This window comes from Triticum aestivum, chromosome 1B (assembly GCF_018294505.1).
Source record: "Triticum aestivum cultivar Chinese Spring chromosome 1B, IWGSC CS RefSeq v2.1, whole genome shotgun sequence".
In the NCBI taxonomy this organism is placed as follows: Eukaryota; Viridiplantae; Streptophyta; class Magnoliopsida; order Poales; family Poaceae; genus Triticum; species Triticum aestivum.
Window position 1 is genome coordinate 509,515,682 of NC_057795.1, and position 13,655 is coordinate 509,529,336.

Sequence of the window (13,655 nt, forward strand, 5' to 3'; positions counted from 1 at the left end):
TGAGGTAAGTGAGTTCGATGATCCATAAGTGGATGGATGTGAGTATGAATGGCCATGTGTTGGCATGAGGATGGGTAAGATGGCAGTGTTGTAGCATGCCAGTCTTATGCCAGACTATGTGACTTCAGTGTCAAACCGTATCGGTCCAGTTCCTCTCATTTCCTTCCCTGTACTACCACATGTTTTCCGCAAGGAATATGGTTTAGTAAGTTGCAAACCGCTTTTCTAGTACACACCAAAAGGAGAGGCCGTGATGATGGTTCCATGGCCCTGGATTAAAGCCAGTCATCCGGTCAGGGGGCATGGGTGTTTCCGGTTGGGACCGAGAGGGGGGCACCCCTTAGAGCGCGCGTATATAAATTTGATCCCATGCTATTCGAGATTGTGATCTCCCCGTCTCAAAAGTTTTTCTTGGACGATGTCTAGGGTGATTCCTAGCATCGAGAGGTAGGATGGGTGTGTACTGGTTAGCTGTGTTTTCTTCCGAAATACCGTAAACGGAACTAGTCCTTCGTGACTACGAAAATCCGTTGGCTGTGGGAATAATTTTATACAAACTCTACAGAGTCATATGTTCCTCCAAATCATCTATTCCCTGTCCTAGATCGATATTATCTTATCCTAATCAAATGTCAGTTTGATGGCAGAGACTCCGGTGATTCGCATGAGTGCTAATTCCGGTTAAATGATTATTCCTGTGGATGGACTAACCCATTTATTCTCATGAATTAAATGTTTATTATGAGTATTATTTACTTGTGAATGAAAGCCCTTTCTGTGATGTCGCCTCGACGTCCGACTGTGGCATTTCTTTTAAAGCCCTTTATGTGGTGTCGCTAAGACGCCCGACTGTGGCATTTCTTTTAAAGCCCTTTCTGCGATGTCGCTCAGACGTCCGACTGTGGCATTGTTGTATTCTACTTTCTTTTCAAGCCCTTTATGTGGTGTCGCTAAGACGCCCGACTGTGGCATTTCTTTTAAAGCCCTTTCTGTGATGTCGCCCCGACGTCCGACTGTGGCATTTCTTTTAAAGCCCTTTCTGTGATGTCGCCCCGATGTCCGACTGTGGCATTTCTTTTAAAGCCCTTTCTGTGATGTCGCCCCAACGTCCGACTGTGGCATTTCTTTTAAAAGCCCTTTCTGTGATGTCGCCCCGACGTCCGACTGTGGCATCATTTCCTTATATTATTTTATTCACCTTTCGAGGCGTCGCTTCAGACACCCGATCGGTATTTATTTATGTTTTGTTGGGATTTCAGGCGGACTACCGCCGTTTCCCTTTTACTTACCTTGTTATGCTAATTTTGAAATGTACATTGGTGAATTATTCATGACGCATCCATGCATGCATTTGTTATATCTTATGTCCGAACTGTCTTGCGAGTACTTTCAAAGTACTCACTGGCTTGTTGATTTGGCCAGATGCTGACGAAGGCGATCTCATGGATGAAGAGTTTGATAGCGAGTCCGACACCTAGAGGAGTCCCAGTCAGTCTCGTGCGACCCTGGATTTGGTCACAGTTTTATATCCGCTTCCGCTACCAAATAAATTCATCGAGCCTCACCTCGACGCTCGATGAGATGACAGACTTAGAGTCTTGTATTTCTCTCCCCGCTGTGTTTCTCCACCACCGCCCTATCCTCGAGTCAGTAGTATGCCTCCACACCACTGTGTCATGTCCACCATTATGTATAATTATTGGCGTACTTGTAATAATTTGGTTGAGCAACCGTAGTTCGACCCTGTAATATATTTTATGCTACTGGCTTATTGTATCAAGAATTTGTCTACCAGTAAGGAGGATTTCTCTCATACTGGACTCAAAAGATTGGTTTCTCAAAAAATATTTTTATTGGAAAACCGGTCGTGACATGTTTATACTTTGATAAGTGCTTCTTTGAGCTTAGGGATCTTATTTGTTCTAAAGGAAATCCTATCAGCGTTGTTAATATTATCACCAAAACTATTCGTAACCATTCTCTTAAACAATGTCATGCGCGTGCAACTAATGAGAATGATGATGTATGTGATCAAGAAAATGGTGACATTGGTGAACATGGTTACTATGATGAGAGTGATGACTATGATGATGAGTATGACAAGATATCATTGGAGTCGATCCATGATATTCCTCTCCAGCTAGAAGGCCTCGGTTAGGACATCATCTGAGATTGTTGATTTTCACTCAAATATGGTATTAAAAATGGTTATTACCATAGCTTATGGCTATTAAGTGCATTAATTGCAAACATGGACCTATAGGGGTTGGGAATGAATTGGGAGTAGATGAATCCTTGTAGTAAAAAAATTATCATCCTTCTTAAACTCCTTAGATAAGAACTCATTCTCTAGGTTGGACATGACAAAGTCAATGTAGACTATGCCCGAGTCCGATCCTATGATTTCAGGGGCCCAGGGAAAGATTAGGATATGGGTCCTGATGACCCACAAGTATAGGGGATCACAATAGTCTTCAATATAAGAGGTGCCGAAGAATATTTATAAGCTTTGGTAGTTGAGTTGTCAATTCAACCCCACTTGAGAAATCACTTTCTTGCAACAATTTATTAGTAGCACGGTAATATGATAGTAGTGATAACATAGTAACAGTAACAATAGCAACAGTAGTAACAAGTAGAGTAGTAGTAACTTTAGCAAAGGCAATAGCACAAAAGCGTAGGCATGTAGTAGCGATGGGATGTTCAGATGAGATTCAATATACAACAATCACAACCTAGAGCGATACAAAACTAACTCCAATTCATGTGTAGGCATGTATTTCGTATATAGTCATACTTGCTTACGATATGAACTTACATAACATCTTTTTCCTACCCTCCCGTGGCAGCGGGGTCCTAATGGAAATGAAGGGTAATTAAGACGCTCTTTTAACAGAGAATCAAAATAAAGCATTAACACATAGTGAATATATGAACTCCTCAAATTACAATCATCCCCTTAGAGTATCTCAATTATTGTCACCTTGGGATCTATGGTTTAGAACAATAATAGGTGCATACAACTTGTAGATATGATCAAAAGAACTCAAATATATTCATGAAAACATAATAGGTTCAAATCTGAAATCATGGCACTCGAGGCCTAATGACAAGCATTAAGCATAACAAAGTCATAGCAACATCAATCTTGTTGGAACATAGTGGATATTAGGGATCAATCCCTAACAAATTAACAACGATTACATATAAAATCTCATCCAATCCCATATACCTCGAGTATGCCTATAAGGATATTATTCACACATAAATGTGAGCATCATGAAAGTGTTGATTGAGAAGGGTTGGTGATGATGACGACGGTGACTCTCTCTCTCTCTCTCTCTGAAGCCACGAAAGGACTCCAGGTTAGGGCTCCCGACGAAGAACAAAAGGTGGTGGTGGCTAGGGCACACGGGGGATCAAGCATTGGTCCTAGGTAACCAAATAGGGGGCGATCGCACATGAGATCAAAATAAATTGCATTTACCATCCATCGAGCTAAGTTGTGCTCGGACGGGGTGGTGGAGGGTGAACTAAGTTTTTATGGAGAAAACAATCGGCCTATCCGAACAATTAAGACCGAAGATAGGTTTTCAAAAAATGTACATCACTAATAAAGCTGGTGGAACTATGCGCCATCAATTTATAATAAGGAATCAATCTTTGAGAAATACATTTATTAGTATTGATATAAAGCAATGAAGGTAAGAGTTGCTTTGTTATTGTTGAGGTACCAACTTGTCGTCTTTCGTGTGTGTCACTTCCAGCTTAGTTAGCTTTTTCACTTTTCCTTTTAAGGTATTAGTTTTCTAGGGTTTAGCACCGCTGCTGCAGTTGACAAGCACGCGAGAATCCATATTGATCGCTAATTCCATCTTCCAAAAATCCTGCTAATTTTTGTTTCTAGTAGAACCATAATTATAGTTGAATTAGTGCACTTCCTACCCAGCTTGATGTGGCCCACCACTACTTAACTATCCAATGTTAAACAAAAGAAGACCCATGGCCCACATAGCCGAAGAATAATGTTTCAACTTCCTTCTTTGTGAACACACATATATAATGGTTGGGGGTGGGATGCTCCATGCTTGCACTCACCTTGGTTGGGCTCCCCTCAGTTTTATGGGCCTGAGGCAACCGCCCCCTCGCCCCTAGGGACGAGCTAGCTAGGTGTGCCTCGAGCATAATGATGACTCCGATGCTGCAGCGATGCATATGTTGTGGGTTTTCACCCAGAGGTTTGTATTCAATTAGGGCTAGAGAAATTATATGGGGATCTGAGGTAGGTTATAATAGTGCAGCAAGTAAATGAATCAAGAAATGATGTAGTCCTAGATTACAAGATTACCACTAGACGTGCAAACTCGTAGTAGAAGTAGAGTTGATGTAGCACGTTGGTGCAACTTTAGACATACTACCTTCTCTATATGGTTCAATGACTTGTCAAGTGTATAGTGAACGTATTCGCACGTCGAGGGAGAAAACGTTGCTCGTCTGGACTGTCGGATCTAAGTGGACAACTTTGGACGTGGAAGGAGTATTGACAAACCCTAAAATGTCCGTTGTTCTCCTTACAAGGTCTTTATGGGCTTCTACGTTGAATGCCCATTAGAACTCAATGCTCTGTCTAATTCAAATCCTAACCCGACTTAGGCTTCAACATATATGTCATGACATAGATAATAGTGTTCTCTAACATGTTGGGAAAAAAGTTTAAGTCAACAAATTCATAACCAAAATGAAATACATAGCATAGAAGTTGCATTCGAACTTCACATGTTCTATTGGCTTGCAAATATTTCTTCACGTCTCTAGGATCAAATGCTTTGAATATTTCTCGCCAAATGCAACATACCATCAAGTCATTACTCATTATGCCAATCATCCGACATCTTACTGCACGATTCGTCCTTAAAAAGAAAGAACTGGGGTCGCCAATGTCAAAAAGAAAAGAAAATTGTAAAGAAAAACAGTTTTTTTAGGGGAAAAAAAAAAGACAGATGGGGTCGCCACTGGCAGTAGCAACGCCGGCTAGAAAGCAGAAGAAAAGGACAAAGGCCCAGGAAAAAACGGTTCAGTCTTCTTCTTCCCGGAGACGAGCTGCAGATCGCGTTTCAGGCCTTCCGGCGGCTCCAATGGCGCCTCCGTGGCTCAGACGATTCGAGTCGGGGGCAGGGGTGCTCGCGCCCGGAACAAGGTGTGGCGGGCGCTCGCCGCGCAACCTCCTCCCCCGCTAACGGCCGCGCGCCTCCGCCAGGATCACAACCCCAGCGCCGCCCAGGTAACCCTCGCCCCCTCATTCCCGTCAATAAATTGTGCTCATTCACTTTTGCAATCCGCGATTAATCCTATATTGTCTTGTAGCGCCGCTTTTCCCTTGCTGCCGGCTATAAATCGGCCGGATGGCCGGGGCGCTCTTCGCACACTGTCAAATCGGGGAGGGAGCCGCCGGAGTTCTTCTGAAGGAGGGCCGGGGCAATGGAGGCCAAGGCGGGGAATTCGGGCATGCTGTACCACGAGCTGCAGGTGCGGCAGCTCTGCGGGCTCCATGCCCTCAACGCGGCGCTGCAGGGGCCGTTCTTCAGCGAGTCGGACCTGCTGGAGATCGCGGCGGACCTCGACGCCCGCGAGCGGAAGGTGATGTCCCGCGCCGGCGGCGTGGGGGCGGGGGATTTCCTAGCCGAGGGCCAGGGATCCCACAACGTCTCCAACAACGGGGACTTCAGCGTGGAGGTGAATTTCCCCTCCCCCCCTCCCTCTCTATCTCTCTGGCTCGCTTACTGCTTTCGACTTGATCCTCCGTGGTTTATTTTTGTTGTATTATTATTAGAGATGTTTTTAAAGCCATCGAGCATTTTATTTATTCAACGAGTTCTGGGATCTCACTAAGACCACACTCAAAATTCATGGCAGAGCCAGGAACATGCTCCTTGGTATTAATTGTAGTTTATTTATTGTTGCATTGCTATAGGAACTGCCAATGTTGCCTTTTTTTTCAATGCAATATAAAGTGGCGGAGCTAGATTTTTTTCCCAATGCAATAGAAAACAAACTCAAATGTCTGAAATGGTGCAGATTATATTACAAGAACGCAAGAAAAAAAAAATCAGATTTGTTCGAGCATTTCATCAAACAAAGTAGTAATCAGTTGCTAATGCAGACATGTACAAAGCCTGGCGATGAACTATCTAGCATAGCTCCAAGTGGTCGCATTCAATAGCACTTTTGGAGTTTTGTTCTTGCCAATAAAGAATTTCTTGGGTTTGTTTAATTTTGAAATTGAACAATACACAGCCGCATGCAGTATGATTGCTGAAAAATATATTCTTATAACGATTAAACCTCTTGCTCTTAAAATTGTTTGCATAGTTGATATGTCTGATTTTTTTTAAATGGTTACTTGATCATGGTTTTCATTTTAATAGTTAGCAGATGGAAAGGATTCATGAACCATCAACATGATGCCAGAATTATCATCATTTAATAATACAGTGATTTGTTCTAAATTTCATCAAAAAGTAGACTAAATTTCATCAAACATAGTAGCAATCATTGGTAATGTCATGGACAAACATCAAAATTCCGTCAAGCAATATAGTGATTTGTTCTTAATTCCACAAAGAATATTGGGATAGTTTTCTTTTCATCAAGCAATATATAGAGCTAAATTTCATCAAGCAATCAGTGGCAGCAGCTAGCTAGGTCGGGAGCAGCCGAGCAGGGGAGAGCATACTGGAGTCTGGATCCTGCTCCTCCCACTGACCAGTTGAGGGCTCCCTGTTACGTCACTTGCGTGGGCTGGACTTGTGGTTTTTGGCTATTGTGTGGGCTGGACAAGTGTCCTGTAGGCTTCAGTTTGTGCCTATTTCAGTCTGCAATCTATATGATATATAGTTATATCTAAATTTTTTGTTGCCTAAATCATTGGTATTCCATGGAATACCAAGGAATACCCCTGGCTCCGGCCATGTCTGGTGGGGTGTTCGGCCACACATTACATAAACTAAACTATTACTCACCCCCTCTCTAGCTAACAAATGGGCGGCAGCATTGGTTGTCAGCCTAACCCAGGTTACTCGAGAATCCTGGCACGAACGCAGCAAATCTTTATTTCCTCCACAACCGGGCCAGCAGCAGATAGATTTTTTCTCGGCTCGTTTAACATTGCCACCAGTCTTACAGTCTAGCTCCATATGAATCTTCTGGACACCCAGCTCGACTGCAAGATGGGCAGTTCGCTGGCAACTAAGAAGCTCAGCAGTCTCCGGATTGCTGATCGATGGAAAGAAGTAGCAGGCACCCCCACGGAATGCACCATGGTGGTCTCTGAACACCACTCCTCCACCTGCACTATCACCAACCTTGGATGTAGCTCCATCGATATTGGCTTTCATCCACCCCTGCTCCGGCACCATCCACTTCTCGACGACCACCTGCTTTGGCGTTCGAGTTGAACTGCCCTTCACCGACTGCCATTCTTGCATGTAGTGGATCACTTTAGCAATAACCTGCGCTTCTTCAATTCTCTTTCCCTTCTATGTTTCATTCCTTGCGAGCCACAGCACATAGACTCCTTGAACCATCGTTGCTCTAGCGTCGTCTGAAGCTTCTGCGAACCAAGACAGCAGCCACGTAGATAGAGCACTCTGGCAACCAAAACAGTCCGGCGGGGTCGCCGCCGTAGCTCTCAACTCCGAGCACATATACCTCCAGAACAAAGCTGAGTGAGGGCAAGACCAAAACCTATAATGGAGTGTTTCTTCCCTTCCACAAGCTACACAAAAAGCTCCTGCCTTAATTCGACGACGATGTAGTTCAGCACCAACCGCTAGCCCGCTGCGCAGTAGTCTCCACATATGGATTTTAGCTTTATTTGGTGTAATGCAGTCCCAAAGGCCCAGCCATCCTTTGGCTAAAGACTGTGGACGATGGTTCCGGCCTCCCAATCTTTGCCTTCTTCTGTTGAATGCACAAATGGTAGGCTGACCTAACCGTGAACTCGCCACTCTTTTTATAGTTCCACACCAAGTGATCATCAACACCTTGTCCGGTTGTCCCCCAATATTAATCTGCAGAATATCATCAATATCATCCGTGTTGAACATAGCCTCTAGCTTAGTCCGGTCCCAAGAGTTACCTTGAACAGAGACAAGGTCACTAACGTGGGTCATCCCATGTACAAAGTTTTGGCCCAGTGGCTGTAAACTTCCTTTCCTGGGAATCCAGTTGTCATGGTGAATTTTCACCTTGGAGCCGTCTCCAATAGTACGCCATATGAGTCCTTCAACGAGTAGATCACGTCCATGCAGGATACTTCGGAATGTGAAAGACCCCCCCCCCCCCCCCCCCCCCCCCCCCCCGCAGGACACATTGCATTAATAATCGAGCTCTCCGGGAAGTATCTCGCTTTGACGACTCTTGCACACAGCGATGAGGGGACCTGCAGTATACGCCAAGCTTGCTTAGCCAGCAACACTTGGTTAAAAGCCCCCATGTCCAGAAAACCTAGCCCCCCCTCTTGCTTGCGAGCACACATTTTGTCCCATGCAATCCAGTGCACCCTCTTTTCATCATTGGCTTCACCCCATCAGAAGTTCGAAGAGATCGAAGACAGGTTCCAGCACATTTTCTTTGTGAGGTAAAAGCAACTCATGGTATACATTGGTATTGATTGCGAGACAGATTTAACAAGTACCTCTTTCGCAGCCTTTGAGAAACCCTGACATTTCCATCCAACAACTTTCCCACTGGAACACTCTCGAACATGTTTGAAGGTTCCGTCCTTTGATCTCCCCACCACTGTGGGAAGGCCAAGATATCGCTCACTGAGTGCTTCTGACTCGATACCTAGAACACCTTTGAGAGCATCTTTGTCCTCTTCCATGCAGCCTTTTCCAAAGAAAATAGATAGATTTTTGCAAATTAACTTTCTGACCCAACGCCACCTCATGGTCCTGTAGAATAGTTCGCAAAGCCTGCAAATTACCCTGGGATGCCTGAAAGAAAGCCACACTAGCGTCAGCAAATAAAAGGTGGGTTACCGTGGGGCCAGTGCTCCCAAAGGAAACCCCCTTAATGTCATTTCTACTCTGAGCATGCTTCAGTAACGCAGAAAAACCTTCAACACAGAACAAAAAAAGGTATGGTCAGCCCCCTAGAAGGTATGAAACTGTGTGAAAGACCCCCATTAAGATTTACCGAAAACCTGGCTGAAGTGACGCAACACATAATCATCTGAATCCAGCCCTCTGTGAAGCCAAAGCGTGGCATCATTTGCTCAAGAAAATTCCATTCAACTCAGTCGTACACTTTCATCATATCCAGCTTAACTGCACAAAGCGGCTTCTTCCTCTTCCGCGTCCTGATTGCATGAACGCATTCACAGGCTACAAGGACATTATCAGTAATGAGCCTTCCAGGGACAAAAGCACTCTGCTCTTCAGAGATCATAATCGGAAGTAGCACTTTCAGCTTGTTCGCCAAAACTTTCACCGCTATTTTGTATAGTGCATTACACAGGCTGATAGGACGAAGATGAGATAGTAGCTCCGGAGAGTTAACTTTTGGGATCATGACAATAACAGTATCATTAAAAGAATCTGGTGCCGCCGCCCCTGCTAAAAACTCCCGGATTGCTTTGCATACATCATCCCTGACCAACACCCAGTGGCGTTGGTAAAACATCGCTGGCAGTCCATCCATGCCCGGCGCTTTTGTTGGCCCCATCTGAAACAATGCCTCCTCGATTTCCTTGTCTGTCACGACTGCTGTCAGCCATGAGTTCATCTCTTACCGTCAATATGCTGCAGCAACTTCTCTGTCTCCTCCGACCCCTCTGGCGAGAACAAACTCTTATAAAAATCTGCCAGCACTCGCATCTCATCATCAGTAGTGCAACGAGAGCCATCCTCCTTTATTAGCGCTTTAACTGTGTTCTTCCTTTTCCTGTGCGAGGCTCTGTTCTGAAAATATTTTGTATTTTGATCACCCCATTGTAGCCAACCTATTCTGGACCGTTGCTTGTAGTATATCTCCTCACGCTCAAACAGATCATGGAGCGGCCCGTCGATGTCCTTAATCTCCTGCATGTAACCTGTGTTAAGGGCTCGTTCCTTGGCGTCACGTAGCTGGCCTTTCAGTTTCCCGATTTACCTTTTTATTGAGCCAAAAACGTCCCTACTCCATCTCTGCATATCCCTGGTAACTGCGTCCAGCTTTGTGCACACCGCTTGTAGCCCACTCTGTCCATGGTCGGCTGCATACCATGCATCCATGACCATGCCATCATACAATTCATGCCTAGTCCAGGCTTCCTCAAAGCGAAACCCCATGTGCATCCTACTGCTACCTGTGACCGGTGTCACAAGGGCACGGATAACGAAGGCAACACGGTCAGATTCCTCTGTAAGAATGTGATCAACAATAGTCTCCGGGAACATCTGAATAAAATCATCATTGCATGTTGCACGGTCCAGCCTAACTTGTATGTTCTCGTCAGCATCTCTTTTACTGTCCCAAGTGAATGGGTATCCCGAGAAACTGAGGTCCGCAAGGCCACAATCGGCCAAGCATTCCCTGAAAGCTTCCATCTGCGTAACTTCTCGGATTCCCACCTTTTTGTTCTGCTTGGAATAACACCTCGTTAAAGTCCCCTGCACACAGCCATCGTAGATTATCTTGGGCTCTAAGAAATCACAACGCGTCCCAAGTTTTCATCCTCTGCTCAGTACATGGTTCCCCATAGATTCCAGTAAATCTATAGGTTTTGTCATCAACAATAATAGTCGCATCTAAGTAGTACTGGCACCATGCCCTGTCACCTGCACACTGTCTCTCCACAACAAAGCTAGTCCCCCACTCCTTCCAACACAACTCACTGCAACACCATGTCTGAAACCCAAGCTCCACTTCAACTTTTCCAGTTCTCGAACTTTCTTTTTTGTTTCACTTAAGAATACCACCGCTGGGTTGTAGGACTGTATCAGGTCTGTAGTGTGTAGGCACATTTTGTAAGATGGCTTTTCTAATTTTCCCGCGAAATAACATTATATAGCTTGTGTATGAAAAGGAAAAAACTGTAAAACAATATTTTCCTTTTGGGGCTCGAACAATAAGCTTGCATGCACTTATATCTAGCTAGAAAACTATTAATTGTTTTCTGAACAGAAGCTTATAAGATGGCTTTTCTAAACAGAAGTATTTAACTATTATTGTGTACACTACGAATGGCGGCGGTGTTCTTTTTTTAGTTATGCGATTGATGCACTCATGTGTTGGTTTATTTTGTCCGAATTTTGATATTAGATTTTATTTTCTTTCCTAGAAGTAATTGTTAATCAATTAAAAAAAGGAAGTAATTGTTAATGGGGTTCTGCATAAATGCTTGTGAGAACAAATAAAATGGACCATCATGAAGTAGTTCTCTTTATGTATTTTCGCCCATCTCAATTTATGAGGGCAGTGGGCGCAAATTTGTAATGGTTCATTATTGGTGTTTACTAATATGCACTTAGCACACAGGTACACACATGATGATTGATAAGTGATATTCTATTTACAGAAGCGAAGTTCACAAAAAAGTTACTACTTTGGATCATATATGTTATAACAGCTTTGGGTTATTTGAAATTTGTTTCATACTTTAGTTTTCGCTTTTGACCTTAGGAAGGACTTCCACTACAAATTTGGTCAAGTCACCGATTACTATAAGCTGAAGGTGGTATGGGGGGTTTCGTTAATAAAAGGTGGTACGGTCAAATTTTGGGACTTTGTAAAACCTGTTAGTGCTATTGTGGAAGTTATTACTAAAGGAACTTCACAACAATAGGTATTATCAAACTTCATCGTAATTTTGTGATTTTATGAGACGTTTTGGAAATTTTGGATAGATTTGCATCATCAATACAGGCCATAAAACTTTGGAATTTTAAGTTTTGCACTATTTCTTTCATTCAAATTTAAGTTGGCTCAAAACCAGTATGTCCAAGAAAGGTGTGCCATAGTATGTAGATGCAATAAAGAAGAAGAGTCGCATATAAATCTTTGAATAAATAGACTATTTGAGTTTAGAAAGTACATAGTTATTGAAGTATAGATAACTCAACAGTAAGCAATTTTTTAGGTATGCACTAATGAACTCATGGGTTGTGGGGCCATATAGAGCTGATGGCACTTGTTATTATTTTATTTTAAAAGAAATTTGCCAAGTTTATTGCTTATCTTCCTTTTGGTTTGTGTGTTCCATTTTCATAAGCTTTATTACTTGTGATGTCTTCCATCAATTGCAATGTTGCATCCATTCTTTACTCTGGTGGTAGGATGTAAACTAGCAGAATAATGCAAGTTCGGATGTTTGCTAGCTCTGCTCATTTCCTGGAATAACTACTCCACATTATTTCATGATTCATGAACCTATATTTCTTTTCATTGATAGGTTTTGAAGAGGGCACTAGAGGTATGGGACCTCCAATTTATCTCCATGTATTCCCAAGCTGCAGCGGGATCCCAATCCAAGCCTGAACTGGAAACTGCCTTCATCTGCCACTTCCAGAATCACTGGTTCTGCATTAGGAACGTGGATGGGGAGTGGTACAACTTCGATAGTCTGTACCCGGCCCCTGAGTACCTCTCTCAGTTTTTCCTCTCAGATTACCTTGACAACATGAGGGGTCCTGGCTCAAACATCTATGTGGTAAGGGGCACTTTTCCCAGGGACTGCCCTTCTGATAACAACGATTTTGGCCGGTGGCTGCGTCCTGAGGAAGCCAGGACCATTACACATTCACGCTTCAAGGCGCAGAAGAAACAGGGGAGCAACACTGCAATAGTGATTGCCTCGAGGAGGTATCTCACAGTGGGGGTAGCTGCTGGCTTGAGGGGCCTTGAAGTTCCAGGCACCAAGACTGAAGTACCTCGTCAGCAACCTTACGAACAACAGGGCATGACTATGATGCAAGAGGAGAGTGATGACGAGCTGAAGGCGGCAATAGCTATTAGCTTGATGCCGTTTGAAGCTCCAGCGACCAGTTCTCAACCAGGCCAAGAAGAGAGAGATTTGATCAGCAAGGACGCCACCATGGAGGAACCTGGCTCCAGCAACTCTGAAGGGCTGATGAAAGAAGATTAGGATGCCATCTTCATCCACATAGGAGCATTCTGAAATGCGAAAAAATAGTTTCGATTGGCTGGAGCGGTTATTGTGAACTTGTGATATGTTGTAATGATCTGGAATGCTGGCTTGAACCTATGTGACGATGATATTTACATACAAGTGTTGAACTTCAGTTAAAATGTGGCCTTGCATCTCTTATCTGTGAATTTGCTGGAATTCATTCTGAAATGCAGCTAGCGTAAGGTTTGGCTTGCGTGGATAACGGTGGATGGGCTGCTCTGTGTAGAGCGTAGTCCAAACCATTCTTATATCTGCTGAAGGTTCATAGGTGGACTGGCATGTAGTAATAAGTTTGTGAGGACTCCTTGGGAATGGATCTTGGCTTAGCTTTGACAGATCCTGCATATTCATTCGCCTTTCGCTTTTGGAGTCAAAGTGATGTGGATTTGAGGGCAGTGTATGCTTGCTTTTGCTTTGATCTTGCTTTTGATTTCACCTTTAGCCATTAAGCTGTTCGATGTAGGGCATAAATAAACATTGCTTA

The 13,655-nt window shown here is 43.8% G+C and overlaps 1 protein-coding gene across 1 annotated transcript; it reads left to right on the forward strand.

Moving 5' to 3' along the window:
• The first annotated feature begins 5,078 nt into the window (after positions 1 to 5,078).
• Positions 5,079 to 13,304, forward strand: LOC123135528 (ataxin-3 homolog). The gene is made up of 3 exons (XM_044554635.1): positions 5,079 to 5,281; positions 5,365 to 5,733; positions 12,434 to 13,304. Exons 2-3 carry the CDS (start codon positions 5,479 to 5,481, stop codon positions 13,124 to 13,126), a joined length of 948 nt encoding a protein of 315 aa, XP_044410570.1. The 5' UTR covers positions 5,079 to 5,281; positions 5,365 to 5,478; the 3' UTR covers positions 13,127 to 13,304.
• Positions 13,305 to 13,655: the final 351 nt, after the last annotated feature.

Coding starts and splice junctions, on each gene's coding strand:
- LOC123135528 (XM_044554635.1), top strand. CDS start 5,479: ATGGAGGCCAAGGCGGGGAATTCGGGCATGCTGTACCACGAGCTGCAG. Junction 5,734..12,433: donor ACGGGGACTTCAGCGTGGAG/GTGAATTTCCCC, acceptor TTTCATTGATAG/GTTTTGAAGAGGGCACTAGA.